The 22,981-nt window shown below is 38.9% G+C and overlaps 1 protein-coding gene across 1 annotated transcript in view; it reads right to left on the bottom strand.

Moving 5' to 3' along the window:
- Window positions 1-22,981, bottom strand: part of LOC135080688 (dihydroxyacetone phosphate acyltransferase) — a 31,621-nt gene that overhangs the window by 7,648 nt on the left and 992 nt on the right. The window contains exons 4-11 of the mRNA XM_063975390.1: window positions 22,681-22,810; window positions 21,058-21,261; window positions 19,236-19,387; window positions 18,359-18,848; window positions 17,781-17,918; window positions 17,357-17,436; window positions 13,362-13,529; window positions 11,916-12,064 (exon numbers count right to left, since the gene is read on the bottom strand). Coding sequence (XP_063831460.1) covers window positions 11,916-12,064; window positions 13,362-13,529; window positions 17,357-17,436; window positions 17,781-17,918; window positions 18,359-18,848; window positions 19,236-19,387; window positions 21,058-21,261; window positions 22,681-22,810 — 1,511 coding nt within the window. The remainder of the gene's footprint in view (window positions 1-11,915; window positions 12,065-13,361; window positions 13,530-17,356; window positions 17,437-17,780; window positions 17,919-18,358; window positions 18,849-19,235; window positions 19,388-21,057; window positions 21,262-22,680; window positions 22,811-22,981) is intronic.

Below are 22,981 nucleotides of genomic sequence, written 5' to 3'. Positions count from 1 at the left end.
GGCATATTTTCTCGTAAATGGATTGTCAGCTGAAACTCGGTCAAGTTTATTGAAAACATGTTTGAGTGAATGCTACAATGTCGGGGTAGACATTGTTGCTATCACGTTTGATGGGTGTTCGTCAAATATAAGCGCGGCCAATTTATTAGGTTGCAATTTAAACAATCCGGCAAATCTTAAAACAACTTTTAAACACCCCGAATGTGATATGCAAGTAGCAATCATGCTTGACGCTTGCCACATGATTAAACTAGTACGAAATACGTTCGAAGCGAAAAGACTTCTATACGACACCAATGGTAAAAAGATACGTTGGCAGTTGCTTATTAATTTAGTTAAACTCCAAAGTAACGTAGGACTGAATTTTGCTAACAAAATTACTCGGCGCCACATTCATTTCAGAAATGAAATAATGAAAGTAAAATTAGCAACCCAAATAATGAGCATGAGTGTGGCGAATGCGTTGAAAATATGCACTGAAATATTGACGTCTTCTCTTTTTGTAAACACGGAAGCTACGATAGAGTTTATAACTATATTCAACAATTTATTTGATATCTTCAACACAAGATCTTCCTGTTTATATGGCCTGAAGAAACCAATTTCGATAAATAATGCTGATGAAATTTTTGCATACCTTGAAAAGGCCAAACAATACATACTAGGACTAAAAATATGGATTAAATACAGGCGTATTAATCGTAGGCAAATCCATATGAAAATCATACAGAAAAAAATCGTTCAGACTAAAAACAAAACAGGCTTTTTGGGCTTTCTAGTATGCATAGAAAGTTTGAAACATTTATACTCCACTTTAGTAGAAGGCCAACGCTTACAATATATTGCGACTTACAGACTATCTCAAGATCACATAGAAATGTTGTTCGGTGCCATCAGGCGACATGGAGGTTATAACAATAACCCAAATGCAATTCAATTAAAAGGAATTTTCAAAAAAGTCTATAACCACTTGGAAATGAGGTCCTCGTTTTTAGGAAATTGCGTACCACTGGAAGATATTCCTGTGCTGACGTGTTCGTCCGCAATTGAAAAAATTAATGCTACGGTAATAAGATCTTGCCGTGTGGGGACGGCCATAAAGAATACTCTTCCCCACCGCCAACAGGAGGCGTGTCGTAAGAGGCGACAAAATCCCTGCAGCACCGGACGGGCAGCAGCGTCTGCGTGCGAAACCTTATAAAAAACTGCGATCGCCAACCCGCCTGCCAAGCGTGGCGATTAAGGCAAATCCCCCCCATGGAGAGGAACAAAAAAACACGGCCCCTAGTCCCCGGCGGCCCCACTATCCCGGGCCACGGTAGCGGTCACGGTAACGGTGGGGCGAGGGGTGCTAAGAATCACCGGGTACCGACAGGCTACCAACCCCGACGACCTCTGGCCCTGGCAACATTTAACACTCGCACGCTGCGGACTGACGTGAGGCTCGCCGAACTCGAGGAAGAACTGAGCAGGTTGCGGTGGGATATCGTAGGATTATGCGAAGTCCGAAGAGAGGGGGAGGACACCATAATCCTGAAATCCGGAAACCTGCTCTATTTCCGGGAGGGCGACCAGCAGTCCCAGGGTGGTGTCGGGTTTATCGTCCACAAGTCCCTTGTCAACAACGTGGTCCAGATCGAGAGTGTTTCGGCGAGGGTAGCGTACCTTATACTCAGAATCACCAAACGGTATTCGCTGAAGGTCATACAGGTATACGCACCGACCACGGAACACCCCGACGACGAAGTGGAGACTATGTATGAGGATATTTCCAGAGCCATACATAGCTCCCGGTCCCATTTTACCGTTGTGATGGGGGACTTCAACGCGAAGCTGGGTAGACGAAGCGATAATGAGCTGAAAGTGGGGCAATTTGGGTATGGAGAGAGGAACGCACGTGGCCAACTGCTGGCTGGCTTTATGGAGAGGGAGGGCCTCTTTATGATGAACTCCTTCTTCAGGAAGCCAAAACAGCGAAAGTGGACATGGCTGCATCCCAATGGCGCTATAAAAAATGAGATCGACTTCATCTTGTCGACGAAGAAGCATATATTCAATGATGTCTCTGTGATCAACTCGGTCAAAACAGGAAGCGATCACCGAATGGTAAGAGGCACATTGAATATCAGACCCAAGCTCGAGAGGCGTCGACTGATGAAGTCTACGCTCCGCCCAGCGCCCATCCAACTCCAAAACCCCGAAAGCTTTCAGCTCGAGTTGCAAAATCGTTTCGAATGCCTAGGAGACTGCGAAAATGTGGACGAATACAATGACAGGTTCGTGGAAATTGTCCAAACGACTGGGTCTAAGTTCTTTAAAACCCGTCGTCCAAAAGGAACCAAAAAGATCTCTGACCTCACCAATAAACTTATGGAAGAGAGACGAAACTTGGTTCTGCAGTCCTCTGAAGATGCTGCTCAGTATCGGCGTCTTAACAGACAGATCTCCAAGTCTTTGACTCGCGATCTACGCCAATTTAATACAGATCGTATTAAAGAGGCGATTGAGCGTAACAAAGGCTCTAAAGTGTTCGCTAGGGATCTGTCTGTTGGCCAAAGTCAACTGACCAAGCTGAAGACCGAGGATGGCAGAGACATCTCGTCGGGGCCTGAGTTATTGGAAGAGGTTGAGAAGTTCTACGGACAATTATACACGAGTGTACGTACACCTGTCACAAATCTAGCCGAAGACCCAAGAGCTAGACTGACCCGACACTACACCGAAGATATCCCGGACGTCAGCCTGTACGAGATTAGAATGGCTCTCAAACAGCTGAAAAACAACAAGGCACCGGGTGATGATGGAATCACGGCTGAGCTTCTGAAAGCAGGCGGAACGCCGGTACTAAAGGCTCTTCAGAGGCTGTTCGATTCCGTCATACTTGAGGGAAAAACGCCTACGGCATGGCACAGAAGTGTGGTGATACTTTTTTTCAAAAAAGGCGACAAAACCTTGTTGAAAAATTATAGACCCATCTCACTTCTGAGCCATGTCTACAAGCTGTTTTCGAGAGTCATCACGAATCGTCTCGCACGCAGGCTCGACGACTTCCAGCCTCCCGAACAAGCCGGTTTCCGAAAAGGCTTTAGTACCATAGACCACATACATACGCTACGGCAGATTATACAGAAGACCGAGGAGTATAATCAGCCACTTTGTCTGGCGTTTGTGGACTATGAAAAAGCCTTCGACTCGATCGAGACCTGGGCAGTGCTACAGTCTCTCCAACGGTGCCAAATTGACTATAGATACATCGAAGCGCTGAAGGGCTTGTACGAAAACGCCACAATGTCGGTCCGCCTCCAGGATCAGAACTCGAAACCTATCCAGTTGCAGCGAGGGGTGAGACAGGGAGATGTCATATCTCCGAAACTGTTCACCACCGCCCTGGAAGATGTTTTCAAGCTTCTGGACTGGAGCGGATTCGGCATAAATATCAACGGCGAGTATATCACACACCTTCGTTTCGCGGACGATATCGCAGTCATGGCTGAGACCGTGGAGGACCTAAACACAATGCTCGATGGCCTCAGTAGAGCCTCTCAACAAGTGGGTCTTAAAATGAACATGGACAAGACAAAAATTATGTCAAATGCCCGTGTTGTACCCACTCCTCTGAAGGTTGGAGACACTACACTCGAACTTGTTGACAATTATGTATACCTGGGACAAACAGTCCAGTTAGGTAGGTCCAACTTCGAGAAAGAGGTTAATCGTCGAATCCAACTCGGCTGGGCAGCGTTCGGGAAGCTTCGCGAAATTCTCACGTCCGAAATACCGCAGTGTCTCAAGACAAAAGTATTTGACCAGTGTGTGTTGCCAGTGATGGTGTATGGCTCTGAGACGTGGTCGCTTACTGTGGGCCTCATAAGAAGGCTCAAGGTCACCCAAAGAGCGATGGAGCGTGCTATGCTCGGAGTTTCCCTGCGTGATCGAATCAGAAATGAGGAGATCCGTAGGAGAACCAGAGTGACTGACATAGCCCGCAGAATCGCTAAAATCAAGTGGCAGTGGGCGGGGCACATAGCTCGAAGAGCTGATGGCCGCTGGGGCAGGAAAGTTCTTGAGTGGCGACCACGAGCTGGAAGACGTAGCGTGGGCAGGCCTCCCACTAGGTGGACCGACGATCTGGTAAAGGTCGCGGGAAGTACCTGGATGCAAGCGGCGCAGGACCGGTCTTTGTGGAAATCCTTGGGGGAGGCCTTTGTCCAGCAGTGGACGTCTTTCGGCTGAAACGAACGAATAAGATCAAACGAAGAAGACTCATTTGAAATACAAAATAATATCGGAAATGAAACTGATGACGTTTTGAAAGTATACGAAAATGTTGAGGTGCTTTCAACTATGTTAAATGCTGAAAGTGTAAAAAACACCGTAGAACAGATCGTTGGTTACATTTCCGGGTGGGTATCCAGAAAACTAGTTGAGTCTATAAAATGTGATGAATGTATTAACAGTCTGCTTTCAGACACAAAACAGTGGTTTCATAAATTAATTATTTTGAAAGATATGGGCGGACTATGTTTTCCAAGTGAGGATGTTTTCAAAATTTGTTTACAGTCAGAAGTTATAATTAAAAATCACATAAATGAAAAGGGCCATATTATACTTCCTGACCCCAAAGAGATTGAAATTATAAAGTATCGAATTTTAAAGTCATTTCTAAATCGTAATGACGTGTTTTCATCTTTACATTATCATTCCCTCGAGCAACATCCAATTTATAATCACAGGCTACACCTCATACGCGCTATTGTACAAAAATTCACCAATGTCCGTATACATTTTGCTCATAAAAATGATTCAAATTTAAAAATGAACGATTACAAAAGACAAAAGAGGAATAAGTTAAGTTTATTTGAGGGAATATAACATATTTATTCCCTCAAATAAACTTAACTTTATAAAAATAGGAATAAGTTAATTTTATATCTAATAAACTTAACTTATTCCTTTTTTGTCTTATTTTGTAATCGATCATTTTTAATTTTGATTTATTTTTATGACAAAAAATAAAAATTTCTTTATAATTTCAATCTCATTGAGGTCGGGGAAGTATAATAATATATCCCTTTTAATTTATGTTCAAATAAACTTAACTTATTCCTTTTCACCCGACTGCGCCAGAAGGAGGATTATGTTTTTCGAGTATATGTATGTACCTATATTTATTTGGCACGGCCTACAGCCTAAACATTTTTATGAAAAAAATTTTATTCGGTATAACTTATTCCTTTTACGAAATAAAATACGGCCATTCTCAGATGAGCTAGTTTTTGCGTGTCCGGGCTGTTAAATCGTTAAAAATGACAAATTAGAGACATGCAATTATTTTTATATGTTACTTAACAACCCCATCCAGTTGTGCATTAAATCATAGGCCTCTATTTTAAGTATTTGTGACTTAATTAATTTCATGAACCTCTGTTTTCTAATTACCGTTACGCGTCCGCACACCGACTTAATGTTAAAACTTGGCTGTAATTTTTATGTCGTATAGATTTGGTTTACTCCGTTCAACATTTTAAAGAGTACAAAAGATTGTCTTACGCATAGCAAAATATCTATTCAATAGAACCATTCTGTAAATAATTAGAATTAAAAAACTGCTTGTCCGAGCGAAAGTCCTAATTCCCGTGACGTTTTCTGTTTTTGGGCACACAAGCCTAAATAATAATATTTGACACATCATTTACGCGCGCGGCGCGAGCCCTTAGTTAGTTCTAAGACCTGTTAGCAAGTAGATGTCTATTGCGTTGGCGTACCGTCGATGAATTGCGTAAGAGTATAATTACCATATCTTTGGTATTCAATTTTTCTATTTACCATGTCCTTATTTTTATACTCGATTTTTGAAGGTAGACCCACGTTGTTAATTTAAATAGATTCAGTACTTTGGCCTTCATACGTTGTAGTAAGACAGTATTTGCATACGCTGAAGATTTTGGAGATTTTGAAGAAAAACTATCGTTTTATAATTTCCATGTACTAATTACCGTATATTTATAATCACCGTTGTATGAAATTATTACCTACAAATTGCACTCACGATTGAATAAGTATGATGATAAAATATGAAATATACCAAGACTTTCGCATAACAACTGTACGGACTTTTCTTCCAATTTGACAATCAAAATTTTAAAAAACTTTCGTTAGAGTAACCTCGAAATAGATTCGATTTCATGACAAATGTTCAGCTTCAGTTGCTGCATGGTTGTTGGATTTAAGAGTATATTTTAACCCCTAAGGTGACCCCCCAAAACGAAGTTACCTGGAGTGAAATCGGGGCTTTCTGATGGCCAGGAGATGTCACCCCTGCATGAAACATGTCTCGTACCAGATATTTATTTTACTATTAGTATAATTGATATTAACATCTTAAATCATTAATTAATTCTAATATAATACCATTAACATCTATCCATAATACCTTTGCCCTAAGAAGATGAGATTTTCCAACACTAAGTACACTAAGTACACTAACGGTAAGTGTTACTTACCTGGCGTGATCACATTAAGAACAAAAGAGAACAAATCAACAGACAATGGGACTTTTCAAGGCAACAGTGTATAGGCACTTTGTACCATCCTAAACTGCATCCTACCTGCTTTGTTATGCATAGAAAAAACTTCGTGATATGCAATGGGTACTGGACAAAAGAAGCTTGGAGAACAAACTAATACAAATGGATCCTAAAACCCATGTAGACATGGCATCGACTTAGCCTCGCAAATGTAGAAATACTTTAACGTTTTCAAAATAAAGTTTTAAAAATCTTGAGCTGTGCACCTTGGTTTACAAAGTCCACTGAAGTGATACCAAACGTCAAAGAGGGTGTGGAAAATCCTGTAAAGCTTACAACCAAAGACTAGACCTTCATGCAATCTATTTGCTGCATCCCTTCTAAATTCTAAGAATTCTGCATTTAGGCTCAGGAGAAAGCGAATAGCATCAATCTGAAAACTTATTGTAAAAGAATCGAGGTGACAAATTGAATTGTCATTATTACAAATTCAATTTAATCTGATAATGGGTGATGGCTGATCGCAGATAGATTAAAAAGAGGAAAAATCACTTAAATCATTAATTAATTTTTCGATATGAAATATGCATATCCGAAAAATCAAATTTGTGAGATCTCCTGATCCATTATCTGTACGTTAAATCGTTTGTACCACATTGAAATCAAATAAATGATGATTAAGATTCTGATGAAAAAATGTGACACGTAGCCCCCTTCTGCCCGAAACTAAGTGTTCCTGTTATAGCCTCGATTATTGCAGTATACTGAAAATATCTTGATACAATAAATAATAGAAATGAGTGTTTTCCTTTTTCAAAGGGTTATTAAGTGTACCTACAGCGTTTTTTATGACGCTATATATTTATATACAAATTTTATGTTTTTTATGTTAAATGTTTTCTTGCTATTTTACATATTTTTTCTAATTACCGTTAGATTAAGTATTAGCCTTATCTAATTACCGTGACCATAAAATTTTTGGGTCTCATTTACGCGAAAACCGCTTGGAATAATTTGACGCCTTAACGATTGTTAAATTCGTACTTTTCATGTGTTTCATATTTAAATGCGTTTAAGTCAATTAAGCCAAATTTCAAAAATGATATGGTAATTAGGCTGAGAACGCCTAATCGTGAGAATGACCGAATAAGTATTACTCAATACATAAAAAGGGATCCCTTTTCAAAAGCAGACTGTTAATACATGCATCACATTTTATAGATTCACCCACATACGTTTTACAGGAAAACTCGTTTCTGCTGACACAATCATGGTGCCCCAAAAATATTGGTGTTATTTGAAAGCCCAATAAATATCCATAAAAAAACACATTTAATTTCTTTATAAACGATTAACATATACAATAAATGTAACTTGAAAAAAGACCTCACTTCGGGCTCACCTCTGGGATCAATAAGACCAATTTTTATGGTTACAAAACCAAATAATGATCTCGCGTGTCCTCTTCAACAGATGGATAGCGATTAATCCCAACTTAACAGTATTATAACCATAAATGTTGGCTCAAGCCTAACTACCTATTTTTTTAACAAGTGACTCTGGATCCTTCTAAAGACACATTTTTGGGGTAAAAACCTTTCTTTTAATGAAATGAACTTTAGAACTAGGCATTCAAATGGTGCCAACATTTATGGGAAGTATATAAGTATAGTTTGCATACGTTTGAAAGTGCTTGTCGCGGGAGGGTCGATTTATTTGATGTCGAGTGTAGTTTAACGTAACGTACGTTAATCGTAAAACTTAAATTTTATTTTATTTTATTTGGGATGATTGCCCAGAAAAAATATACGAAAAAATGTTGCCTTTTTGTTCATTTTGTGCTTATATTGGGGTATGTTGTGTAGTTTCACTATTTATTTTAAGGTTCAAAAATAAATTTTTAGTTTATTCCTACCATTTGGTTTTATTATTTTTACAATCCTAGGGTCACTCTACCCTGTTCTCCTCTTTTCTGCCAAATATCTTTAGCTGTCATAAAAAGTAGCTATCAAATAAAAGACGACTTGCGCCATTTTTTAATCCATTATTGTAGGAGTATAACATGTCTATTATGATATGTCATTGGTTATTATCCTCTGGTCTACCAGCAAGTTTTTGGGCGGAAGCTATTGCAACCGCGTGTTATTTGCGTAACAGATGTCCGACTAGCAGCTTGAATGGAGAAATTCCATATGAAAAATTGTTTAATAAACCTGTAAATATTGGTTATTTCAGAACATTCGGTGCGAAAGTTCATGTTTTGGAAAAGGAGCCAGGAAAGGATAAGTTCGCAGCACGAAGTTCTCCCGGCATTTTTGTGGGCTACCCGGCTGAATCTGGTGGCTATAGGGTGTGGATATCCGAGAAAAGAAAAATAGTGGTGTCAAGAGACGTCAAGTTTCAGGAAGATAAGAAAACTGAAAGTGAAGTTTTGAAAGAACCATCTATTGAGCTGCAATGTGAACAAGATAGTGTTGATAAAAGGAAGACTATCGAGTTTGAATTGTCCAACAGACAATGTAGTTCACACTTTAGTGATCAACCTTCGAATATTCAAGTTCCAATAGATCGATCTCAAGATGTACCGTTCAGAAACGAACTAAACACAGAAGATACGGAAGTTACTAGTACTACTGATAGAAATGAGACATTTGACTGGAATATCACTTTGAAAAGAGGCCCTGGAAGACCTAGGATTGAGAGAGGACACGTTGGGCGCCCCCGAAAAATCTTTAATATGGTTGAAGTTAGAGAAACAGAGAATAGTGACAGTGAGTCACAGGAAGAAGAATATGGTGACTGTGATGATTTTGCTGGAGCTATTGAGACAACTTTGAAGGAAGCTTTGGGAAGTGATGAAAAAGTCAAATGGGAAGAAGCAATTTTATCAGAGTTAAGAAGTTTAGTGAAGAATGATACATGGAAAATAGTAAAGAAACCACCTGATCGAAATGTCATTGGATGTCGATATGTGTTAACAACGAAGGTAAATGTTGATTTAACAGAAAAGAAGAAGGCCAGGCTTGTCGCGAAAGGATATAGTCAACAACATGGTCTGGATTACTTCAAGACATTCGCCCCAGTTGCTAGGATAGCAACGGTTCGTCTATTGATTGCTTTAGCAGCTGAAATGGGCATGGACATAGATCAGATAGATATAAATACTGCTTATTTAAATGGAGATCTTGATGAGAATATTTATATGAGAATTCCAGAACTGCTGAAAGAAAGTTTAGAAAAGCTGATAAGCTTGGATGGCAGAAAAAGCGAAATAGGCAAAAGAGCTGTGAAAATGCTTGAGAATATGAAAGCAGGGGGTGACACCTGTCTTTTGAAGAAGTCGTTATATGGTCTCAAGCAAGCTGGAAGACAGTGGAATATGAAGCTGGACATGAAACTTAGAGAAATGGGTTTGAGACCAACAGTGAGTGAACCTTGTATGTATCATAAATGTGACAATAATGGAGCAGACCTGTTTGTCGTTATCTATGTTGATGATATATTAATTGCTTCACGCAAGAGAGAAACCATAAATAAATTCAAGCAGGAACTGGCAAAGAGGTTTAAACTAAAGGACTTTGGCCAAGCAACCTTTTGTCTAGGGATCGACATAAAGAAAAATGGTAATGAATATCACATGTCACAGGAGAGATATGTAAAGACCATTTTGAAGAGATTTAACATGGAGGACTGTAGTCCTGTACAAACTCCAATGGAGATGGGAAAGATAGCTATGAGTAGCAAAGAGAAGGATGAAGGAGGAAAGTCTTTTCCGTTCCGAGAACTCATAGGGGCACTTATGTTCTTGAGCGTAGCGACTAGACCAGATATCGCGAACGCGACGGCAAAACTCGCACAATTTTCAGAGAATCCTCAGGAAACTCATTGGAGAGCTGCAAAGCGGATCCTTAGGTACCTAAAAGGTACGATTACTCAGGGTTTAACATTTAAACCGATGGGTAAGTGCATTCAAGGTTATGCGGATGCAGATTGGGGTAACTGTGAAACAGATAGACGATCTTTTACCGGCTATGTTTTCATTTTAGGCGGAGCAGGTATCTCATGGGCATCACAAAAGCAACGCATCGTTGCGACGTCGACTTGTGAGGCTGAATTTGTAAGTTTAGCGGAAGCTATGAAAGAAGCAGTGTATTTGAATGGCTTACTGAAGGAACTTGGTCTTCACCATTGGTCTAAGGTAAGCATGCATGCTGATAACTTGGCTGCTATCTGTCTAGCTGAAGATCACGGTGTTTATCACGCGAAAAGTAAGCACATCGACATTAGGCATTTCTTTATAAGGGATGTGCTGCGTGACAATAAGTCGATAACTTTAGAACATTTGGCAACTGAAAATATGCTGGCAGATATTTTCACCAAACCTTTGCCTCGTATAAGGCATCACTTGCTGAGTAAAGGGTTAGGGTTGCGCGTACTCTAGTGCCTTGTATAAAGCATGAGTTGAGGGGGTGTGTTGATGAGCACCTTCATGCTGTATAACGTAGAGCTGGCTAGCTGGAACCGCTATGATAGAACTGTCATTTATATTCAAATGTGATGTTGTTTTTAGCTGTGTAATGGCTGTGCCGAACTCTCTATTGTAAATATTCTACGTGTGCTTTGATACCAATATATTTATTATGTTACTACCAACCACTGTGTTTATTGCTCTGTAGCGGACTTAATATATCCCTAACAATTCTGACAAGGTCAGTGCGACAATGTAGGTTAATGTCCTGTTGTGTTTATCTTGAAGATAAGTAAAAGGACGAATTTAATCACGCTATCAAAATTCACGTGTATATTGTACTAGATCGTATCAAGTAGATAAGTAATAGTGTTTTTACAAGAAGCATAGAAGCACATCTTTATGTAAGGACTTGTATTATGGCTACCTACTATACTATTATTAGGTATTTTTCCCCAGTTGACGAACACGACGACACGACGTAAAACACGACGTTGACGACGACGACATGATGTCGTGCCCTGCGTGCCCTAATAACTGCACGCAGGAAGATTTAATGAAGGCAAATGACAACGCCACTCTCGTGGCGGAGTTTTGGGCTGACGCTGTGTAGGTTTTTTGTCGACACGACAAAAAGAAGAAGATAGTATTATTCAGAGATTGGTTATAATGATAACAAGTACATAATAGGTAATCACACCAATATGTATTATCATGAGTAGCAATGCGAACAGCTGGACTGGAATTAGCTTGTTGCTGTCTTTCCCAAACTCTATAATCCGGGCCTTTTTAAGGCGAGAGTGAATAGGTAGGTACTTACAGGGCAGATTATGTACCATCCTAGACTGCATCTCACATAACACCAGGTGCGATTGCGGTCAAATACTTGCCTTGTTTTGTAAAAAAAAGTATATACTTACTGCTTATCCCTGGTCAGAGCACCAGCCAGCACGAATCCTTGCAGGCAATGTGTGGCGGAATCCAGACTGAGACAGTATGGGTGGTAGGGGCCGCTTTCTGCACGCTCCTGCACTAGCTTCAACGCCCGGTTGTGCTCGCATGTCTTTAGCTGCAACGACAGATAGTCAACCACTATAATTACAGTTAGTAGTTATGGATATCGGAATGGCCTTGCTATTGATATCACTCGAAAATTCAACATTAACAATAAGTACCACAAGTAAACCAGTCATATCATTAGCCTTTTTTCAATGTTTTATAATACATACATTTTATGAAACAACACTTTTTTACATGCATAAAGAACCTTGACAAATGTTGAGTTCAATTCAGTATTTTAAGTATTTATTGACGTTCATACACATACATATTTAAATTATAGCTTAGATTTTTCCCGTGCACTGTGTGTTTATCGCTCTTATAAAAATAAAAAAATAATAATCCAATAAAAAAAAACAGTCATTAATGGTTTTGGATATAGACGCAAAATGTAAGTCAACAAACATACCGACAGTGTTACTTGCGCATTCATAATATTTGTATGGGTTTTCAATTAGCATAACAAAGTAGTAATGTCTATTCCGTACATTTTTGAAACTTGTTTTACGTTTTCTGTGATGATTAGAATACATTTTTGAGACAGCGTGATAATAAACAATACAAACATAAATGATATAAGCAGGAAATCGACAGTGTAAACACAAAGTAGGATCCTTGTTGTATGTTGTATCGTGTATTTGTGGCCTTCTTTAACTCCCTAGTAAATCAATATTCAGCCACCAGCTAAACACTTCGATAGTACTAAATATGCAGAAGAAATCATTTATATCAACCACCAATGGAACATATGACGTGTACAGTCAGGATCGCTAACATGGAAACACACAGCGTAGCGTAGGTAACGCGACGCTATGTATTCCGCTGTAATAAGGTCACTATTTAAATGTCCACAATGTACCTTAGATATGCCAATAAAAATGTGAGCGGAAGTTATAATTTTATGGACGTCATCTACCCATGGTCTGGCCCTTTACAACCTAAATCAAATAAGAATTACCTCAGTCATGACGTCAGCACACAGCAGCAGGGATGACAGCGTGGGCCACACGGCTCGCTGTAGTAGATTCCTCAGCCGAAAACCTTCGTTCGCTCCCATCATAACCCGTTTACTCTCCATATGACGTCATCTACCCATTGTCTGGCCCTTTAAAACCTAAATCGAATAAGAATTACCTCAGTCATGACGTCAGCACATAATAGCAGGGAGGACAGCGCGGGCCATACGGCTCGCTGGAGTAGATTCCTCAGCCGAAAACCTTCGTTCGCTTCCATCATAACCCGTTTACTCTCCATATGACGTCATCTACTCATTGTCTGGCTCTTTACCTAAATCAAATAAGAATTACCTCAGTCATGACGTCAGCACATAATAGCAGGGATGACAGCGCGGGCCACACGGCCCGTTGGAGTAGACTTCTCAACCGGACACCCTCGGGCCCTCCCATCGTAACTTCCTCGCTATCTGAACGCACCACATCGTTTCGCACGCAGTAATCATACGCCGCTTGGAACGTCTGCAAAACACACACACGTCAGAACATCTGGGTAAAGGTCGAAACTACGACTCAGTCGACTTAAAAAACATTAAAATGGTTATAAGTACCTCAATTTTTTTGCTTTATGAATGAAAAAGAACTGAAATATGCATATTTTCCATCACCCCGAATACGTATGGCAAATATCGCTAAAGTTCTTTAGAGTTTTTGTTGTGTTTATTTTTGAGACTTTTTAAGTGAGTAGTATTCGTAAAAGAGAACATTTATTTGTCCAATAATACTACAATTAAATATAATTACAATAAAGTTATATTTTATTTAAAAACAAATGCAATATGTTGCAATTTCACCCTGTATAGCCAAGATGCAAAGGATGATGGGCACAAATGTATGGAAAGTGGTACCCGCTCCAATAGCCATAACCAATATATATTTCAAAAGGCCTTGTGATGTAGAAAAATGTCTGCTATGGGGCCAGTTCTAATTCACGTTTTGAAAGCAGTAATTCCAATAAGTATTATATGAAAGTATAACACAATCATCCATGTATACAAGTATGTACCATGACGAGAATCTATTAATATAACTAAAATAAACATTGAAAAGGAAAGGATTATACCTACGATGAACTACCCAAGCCATTAGCCCTTTATTCGCTTTCATCATCATCATCATGATCATTATAGCCATAGGACGTCTAGTTGAACATAAGCCTCCCCCAATGATTTCCACAATGGCCGGTTGGTGGCGGCCTGCATCCAGCACCTTCCCACCACCCTTTATGAGGTCGTCGGTCCATCTTGTGGGTGGACTTATTGGGTCTTGTGGGTTTATTCGCTTTAGCAACCCATAATAAAACCTTTAAGAAGTAATAAAACTCCAACCCCTTTATTAATAAAAGTTACACCCTAGTTGAACTCTGGCTTAAAATGTCATTTGGTATGGAAATGTCATTTTAATCCAAGGTTCAACCTATGTATAACTTTTTATTAATAAGGGGGTACTTAGTAGTTCTTCAAATAAAAACATTTATTTCACAATTATCCCTATTAATAATTATAGAGTTAAGGAAGGATGCTGGAGCAGTAAACCCTTCATGCCTCGCATAACCTAAGTACCATACGATGGACACGAATGATACTTCGGTTACACAAAAAGTAAGTTTATCTCAGAACGCAACCAGATCTGAGGCTGGTGGCCATAGTAAATGTTGTTCGTCTTGGTAAGACCTATCAAATGACACTACAAACATAACCATTGGAGCCGGGTACCATTTTGCAAAAAAGTATGTTTATCTTCGAACACAACCAGATCTGAGGCTAGTGGCCATAGTAAAAGTTGTTCGTCTTGGTAAGACCTTTCAAACGATACTAGACACATATCTATTGGAGCCGGGTACCATTTTGCCCATTGTCCTTTGGAGTGCCAATATGTAAAACCCAATTATCAGTCCTAGTAACCCAGTCAACACCAGGTCAATGTTCAACACTGTTATTGGAGCCAAAACAATGTGTATCGTATCTGACAAACCAAAGTACACATCGTGTTGTGGCGTTTTTGATAACAGAAAAAAAATAGTACTTAATAATTAGATAGGTACAGTCAGCGTCAAATAGTTCGTGGCACTCAAAGAGGCCAAAAAGTTGACAACACAACCTTATACCAATTGTAACAAAGATGTCACGATGTATTTGACTCTGACTATACACACAGTTGCGGTTATCAACGTGAGTCCAATGAAGTATCATTTACATAATAATCAACAGGTAAATTTTAATTTCTTTTCAGAAGATCTACGGTTAATATACATTTATATTTCCTTTTGGATATTATGCATATGTTAAAGAACAAAAGAAAACCCTTGGATTGAATTTGGCTCCCCACAGTCCACACTAGTTACGTTATTGTAAATTCGAACATAACAAATGAAATATACAGGGTGTTTTTGTAGTTTCAAGCCGGTGCGAGGAGATTAACCCATCGATTGAACTCCCACGTATATTCAGCGATGCTTGGGGCCCACTTTAATACATTAATACTGTTTTTTTTTATCGAATCGAAATTCGTCGCTTGCCTCTCTAACTGACGTAACTGACATTTTTCACAATTTTTAGGCGATTGGACAGATCGATTCGTCTTGCAAAATTGATTAAGATGGAGTAGAAAACTCAGTTTCGAAAAAAATGACAGATACGTCAGTTAGAGAGGCAAGCGACGAATTTTTACAGGATGTTTTAGCCATGAATATAAACAACTTTTACTATGGGACCAACTCTGAAATCACAAAAAAAATCTGCTGTTTCGTACATTTTGGTCAATCTGTATTGAACTTTTGTATTATACAGCTGATTTTTCTTGTGATTTCAGAGTTGGTCCCATAGTGAAAGTTTATATTCATGGGTAAAAATATTAAGACGGTAAAAATCATGTAGTATAAATAAGATTGAATAAGCCGTAGTAATATATAGGTTTAGTAGTAGTCACATTTTAGTACTTGATAAATATTTTTATCGCATTATCAGTGCGCTATCTTTTTTGATTTTGCGTTAAGCGTTATATCGGTTATTGTCGTATAAGCGTGTTTGCGGCGACCGATAAAATACGATATTTTATACCATTTCCTCGTTCTTGATGATTAAGTTAATAAAATTATATCTCGAGTAGTGATACATTGTAAATATCTTGAAATAAATGACAATATACATACTAACTTTCACATTGCAATCTGATAAGTAGTTGTATCTACACCGTGTCCCAAAATTTAACGATAAGCCGGTGCCGTAGGGTGGCTACTTTAGGAAAAATAAGAAAAAAAATTACAAACAGTATTTTGTGTATAGCCTGACCAGGAACATAAAAACCCTGGCATAGAGCTAGGCGCGTCAATTGCATTTGATAGTGCAACACTGAGTACAGTCGTACCTGTGTTAAATTAATAGGCTAACTTTATGTATCAGGATTCAGGATTACGGGCTAATTTGATATTTTCATGAATTAACGAAAAAATATTATTATAGGTAACCTGGTTTAAATAAATTAAATGAAAACATCAATCGAGCTAGTAGGATTTATTTTATTATTCATCAATAATCAAATTCAGAACTTGAATATTCAACTGCAATGTGTGCTCATGAACGCTTCAAACTCGGTACTTCTTTCCCAATTCCATAAAATTCAACACTTAGAAAGTGACAAAAATTTTTAAAATAGGTAGTTGAAACAAACCACAACTAATTTTCATAGTGGACTGTACTATGCGATAAACATGTCAGTCAATTTGACAACCTTTGTCGGAAACATTATTCAATGAAAATATTGTCCGAACCCTTAGTATTTCTCTTCGACAAATACTTTAACACATTGTAAACCATTTTTCTTTCACGACTATAAAAAGATTTTAGCAATTTAATTCACAAAATCAATTGCGCACATTTAAAATAAAGTTTGTTTACACTTTGACAGCAATAGACTGACATGCAAGGTGACATGACAATGAAGTTTTCAGTTACTGTTGCCATTAAAAGAAATTAGTACCATTAGTTTTCCGCAACATGGCGAGGGTTTTTATGTTCCTGGTCAGGCTATAATGACTATATTGTGAAAGAGAAATAATAACTATTATTATTATCACAAACTTTTTTTCTTACTTTTCATAAGGTTTAAGAAAACTTACTAGTTAAACTTTAGGAGAAATAAAAAAAAATCGATCTTAAAATTGTTGTTCTTATTTTTCCAAAAGTAGTCATGACCATGTCCACCCTACGGCGCCGTCCTATCGTTGAATTTTGGGACAGTATGTATGTATAATATGTTCGCTGTGTAAAGTATAATTGGGGCTTACAAACCTGTTCTTCAGTCTTTTCAATGTGGAAAAACTCGTGCCGCAATAATTTTCTTAGTTCTTTATAATGCCGAGCTAGATCATCTGCCAAAACAAAAGCATGTTATTAGAAAAATACTTTTAAAAATGTTTAAATAAAATTAAGAAAAGTTCCTTTAAAATACCTATAATTATAATTCAACGATGTCATCGTAAAATACTATTATTTATAGTAAATTTGTTTATTATATTTTCGTGTAGTTCGATGTAATTTTGAAAGGAACGAAAGGCGAAAGTTTTACTCGTGACAGGGCATACAAATCTGAAGTTTCCCTTAATTTCCCAAGGTCCTATACCGCAGACACTTCATGAGTTTAGCTCTAGATCAATAAGCGCGATAATTAATACTTAAATCATAAATAAATTAAATGACAATCGCATTTTCTTACCATATGTATGCGGTCCCCTTTGTACTATAACGGATATGAGCGCAGAAGGCACAAGATAGTGTAGCATCGGATTCACGTACATTTGAACTTGGATTATTGGAATCGCATTCACCATTGTCTCCGCTTTTAATGTGTGACCTATAAATGAATAAAGTGATTAATAACTTTTATCAATGAGTCATCAACATACGATGTTTACAAATTAATTACTATCTCTCTTTGTTTGGTTTTGACAAAGGAATAATTAATATCCTTGGATATTTAACACTTCAATGAAGCCTGTGTTGCACCATCTTACTTTATCTTTAACAAACGTCAATAATCTGTCAAACTCTATACAAAAACACCGGTTACGATTAAAGTTAAGGTGGTGCAACTCAGGTTTTGTCTTCAACGCAAAGCTACTAAGATAACATTATTTAAAACATACATAGTTACTAAAACACCCAGATCAATACAAATGGAAATGATCATGCAGATAAGTTTGTATTGTGCAGGGATCGAATCCGCGACCCTGGCATAGTAGTTAGGAACGCTAAACCAGGCGAACGAATTAGGAATTGAAAGTTGAAACATACCTTTCATTTTCTTCTTCAACTCATCCGTGACATCTATAGGCGCCGATGAAATGATTCGGAGTCGTCTATCTTTATCTAACTTCCAAGACTTGGCCTGCACAACTAATACTCTATCGACATTCTTTCTCACATCGTCTTCGAATACTGTGGCTCCTAAACTCCTTAGAACCTTTATCATTCGGTCCACTTCTAATATAACTTCATCATACGGCAACGCTCGTTGATTCATCAGACTTTCCATTAACACTAATGCAAGTAAATTTGATATAGTCGCTACAGAATTGGCCTGTTGTTGCGTGACGACATAATCTGCCACGTCTTGCACTTGGTTGAACTGCTCAGGAGATAATGTCTGCAACTCTGAAGGCTTGAGGCGCTCGTCGGTGTACGGCGTCCATTTCAAATAGTCTCGGACTGACATCGGCTCACCAAAGTTTATGTACATGTTGCCGAAGTGACCGTTTAGCGTGGTTATCCATTTTAGGAGGCCCTGCAAATTGTTTCTGAGTTAAAATAATGTTTATACGCACAAAATAAACAGTATGTCAGAAGCGATAAAGACATATGCGATCAAAATATTATTGACTAATTTGTTTACTTGTGAAGACAAGTCATCTAGACCTCGAGAACTTGGGTTCAAATTCAATTCTGGTTAACGACACATGTAAGTGAATTGAACACACGTTTTCCAGCGAATTCGCGTTTTAGATACCTATATCATTGCACTAGCTGTGCTCGCGACTTCGTATGCGTGAAAATAGTTTGAATATTATTTCCTACGTAGTTACACACACTTTGTAAGTCTAGCTATGCCACAAAAATGTTCACATTCCATCAGTTTACACCCAACACCCTATATTATTAATGCTGTTCTCACCTTAGTGGTTTCCTTCGGCTTGGGCACACCCAGCAGTTCGTAAGCGTAAGGGTTCTGCTCCATGAGCCGGTCGTAGCTGATGTTGACCGGCACGACTGTGATGTCTGATAGCTCGCGGGCGAACAGCGGCATCAGCGTCATTGAGAGCATACCTGAAGGAAATGATCATCATCAGGTCTTTTCAGGTTCTACTCTGTTCAGGTGGGGATTCATAGAAGGCTAAAACTTGGAGTGCAAGTGTGGTTTTGTTCCCCAGTCGACGAAGCACATGATGTCGTGCCCTGCGTGCCCAAACAACTGCACGCAGGAAGATTTAATGAAGGATACTGACAACCTCCTCTTGTGGCGGAGTTTTGGGCTGACACTGTGTAGGTGTATTATTGTCGACACGACAAGACGACGAAGGTCTTTTATATCGTATCCACTGCAAGAACACGTTTTCCAATTTACCAAAGCATACACAGGGTCTATGTCAAATCATGCGCAGTTGCAAGGAGCGGTTGCGTGCGCCTGCGAGTTTTAGCTTATATAGCCTAAGCTAAAATCTATATTATTATCATTATCATCTCATTGGAGACTATCTCCACTGCAGGGACACGACCCTTTTCAATTTACCACAGACAAATGTAGTAATTGGCCTAGACTCAACACGTTGGCCAGACCGGTTGGTGAAGCACGATAACCGAACGGTGAAGGGGTCGGAGTGGCCGACTGGAGATCCGAGGAACGCGGGTTCGAATCCCACCGCCGCTCGACTATTGTGGTGAGCCCACTATTAGTAATTTGGGCAATACAAATTGCTAATAATCTTTTTGAAGAAAAAAAAAAGCATTATGTTCGCATATTATTTACTTGGTCTCCTCTTCGGATATCCACAAGAATAGTGGGCAACGAACGAGTATGTAAGTATGACTTATGTAGTTTATGCATAAAAAGGTAGGTATCTGACCGCATTCGCACCTGGTTAAGTGAGATGCAGTCTAGAATAGTACATTTATGATTAAAACAGTTAAAGTTTTTTTTTTTTTTCTCTTATATCCGTGGTCCCAGCGGCAATCTGTAGGGAACTACAATAATCCACTCCTGTGTCCGTTTGCACTGTTCTTTGTCATGGGTAGGGTGGAGTCCAGTGACTCAGTTGCCCTCAGTGGTCATGGTTTCTCAACTGTCCTGGAATCTACTAAGGAGACCCCTGACACTAGCTCTTTGCAGTCTGCTGAATAGGAAGCCTTCAATGGTCATGAGTTGTTGTACTGAAGAGTTTGGATGATTTGAAAGTCTATCCTTGTAGCGGAGTGTGTGGCTCTTTATTTCCTCTCTGACTGTGGGCAATGGCAAGTCCTGATAGATGAGCTTGTTGCTGATATACCATGGGATTTGGTAAATCAAACGTATGGCTTTTGTCTGAAAGCGCTCGATTATGTCGAGATTGGAGTTGGCAGCTGTTCCCCACAGCTGTATCCCGTAGGTCCAGATAGGTTTAAGGATGGTTTTGTAGACCATCATTTTGCTACTGGTGTTCAGCTGTGACTGGCCTCCGACAAGCCACATCATGTTTCTTAGTTTGGCATCTAGGTGCTTCCTCTTTGTCCATATATGCTTTCTCCAGGTTAGCCTGCGGTCCAGGTGCAAGCCCAGATACCTAACGTCCTCAGCCTGAGGTATTTGGATACCATTAAGTTTGACCGGTGGGCAGGAGTTTCTTCTGAGAGTGAAGGTTACATGCACAGATTTTTCTCCGTCCGCTTTAATACGCCATGAATGGTACCATTTCTCCATTTCCGTCAGTTAGTTCAACAGTTAAAGTGAATGAAATACATACCATACTTAGGCGGTAAGCTCTTATTGCTCCTGCTTCTAGTGCCTTCTAGAAAGAACTCGACAGGCGCCGCGTGCTTGGCCACCAGCGAGCGAACGTACTGCTTGAGGGTGGCGGCGTACAGTGGCGCCCCCGTGAGCGTGCGGCGGATGTAGAAGGCACACGTCTCGCGCATCAGCTGGCCCATTATAAACATCGAATAGAAATCTAAAACAAAACAGGCAGAATAATAATTTAGAGCAATAAAGATGACGAGAATTTTTATCACAGTCAGCGTCAAATAGTTCGTGACACCCGAAGAAGTCAAAAAGCTCGAAACACGTCCATTTTACGATTGGAATAAGTTTGTCTTTTCAACTTTTTGACCACTTAGTGTCACGAATTATTTGACGCTGACTGTAGTGACTGTACAAAAAATTGTAGATGGTAAACATATTTAATGGCACAAGAGACCAAAACCAGTTTTAATTAACCCTTTATAATAGGTATATTACATAATACTTTTAAGCCATCTAACTGAATAACCTTTTTGCCATTTAAAAATTTTAACATACTTATTACAACACTTCTATGATTTTCTAAGTAAAGGCATATGACATCCATTAGTTGTGCTTGATAAGAGGTTGCCGTATTTATTGTAGCAGCAAGCAGTAGCAGTTGAAGCAGCAAATCGAATGCACAGCGTTGAATATAGCTCTGTGATTTGTTCGTGTGTGACCCTATGCGTCCACGCGCACTGTGAGACCTCATTGTAATGTTTGTGAATACAAGCGTAATACTACATAACAACCCATGCAAAAGATTTCAGCAGATTTCCTTAAATCCATATTATATTTTCCTTATTGATTCTAAATGCAGATTTATATACCTAATAAAAGAAGTTAATGTGAACTTTGGTTAACCAACATCCTTGAACACACAAATGTTGCAGTACTGTTTGATTTTACAAGTTTGTGTCAACTCCTATAACATAAGTAAATATTTGACATGCTTGCCTACACTACAATGTTATTCAAGCACACCATTTGTGTGTAATTTTGTAATATCCAAGAATATTGTGTTGACATTGACTGAGATGACTTAACTACATCCCAATCCCAACTAATCCCAACTAATATTATAAATGCGAAAGTAACTCTGTCTGTCTGTCTGTCTGTTACGCTTTCCCGCTTGAACCTCGCAACCGATTTTGATGAAATTTGGCATAGAGATAGTTTGAGTCCCGGGAAAGAACATAGGATAGTTTTTATCCCGGTTTTTGAAACAGGGACGCGCGCGATAAAGTTTTTCTGTGACAGACAAAATTCCACGCGGGCGAAGCCGCGGGCGGAAAGCTAGTTTTTTATAAATATTTGAAGCACAGTTTATGCTCTATTAAATTAGATGCGCATGTTAAAAAAAGAGGACCTGACCAAAAAACTTTGAAATAAAAGAGATTAAAGGACAGGTTGGCTGACTTAAAGAGTGAATTCATTTTATTTAATCATGTGTTTGACTTTTAGCCAGAGGATTTATATCTTAGAGTTTTCAGGACAGTTTTGTAATATTTTCTGGACACTTAACAGGTTGAAGTTTGCCAAAGACCCTTTAGACTGATAATAAAAAACTAATAAATGTGCTACATACCCATCCCAGCGGCAACAGCAGGTAGTTCAATATCATAATGGTAGCAGAGGTAAGTCAGAATACAGAAATCAGCATAGCTACGATGTGTCGGCAAGAATAGGACTGGGTTGTTGCCCATAGTGGATTTTACCTAAAAGAAATAAGATTAGAGTCAATATCAGAGATAGAGAAGTAAAGTTTATCATTCAATTTACATATTTACTATTACTAACAGATTTTTTTCAGCAGCTGGTGTAAACCTTCACCAAATTTCAATTTCAGCTGTGATAACTTGTGCAAGTATATTTATAGAATGGAAAAA

This window comes from Ostrinia nubilalis, chromosome 18 (genome assembly GCF_963855985.1).
Source record: "Ostrinia nubilalis chromosome 18, ilOstNubi1.1, whole genome shotgun sequence".
Lineage (NCBI taxonomy): Eukaryota > Metazoa > Arthropoda > Insecta > Lepidoptera > Crambidae > Ostrinia > Ostrinia nubilalis.
The sequence above is the reverse complement of the archived record's forward strand: the minus strand, read 5'-3'. Positions and strand labels throughout refer to the sequence as shown.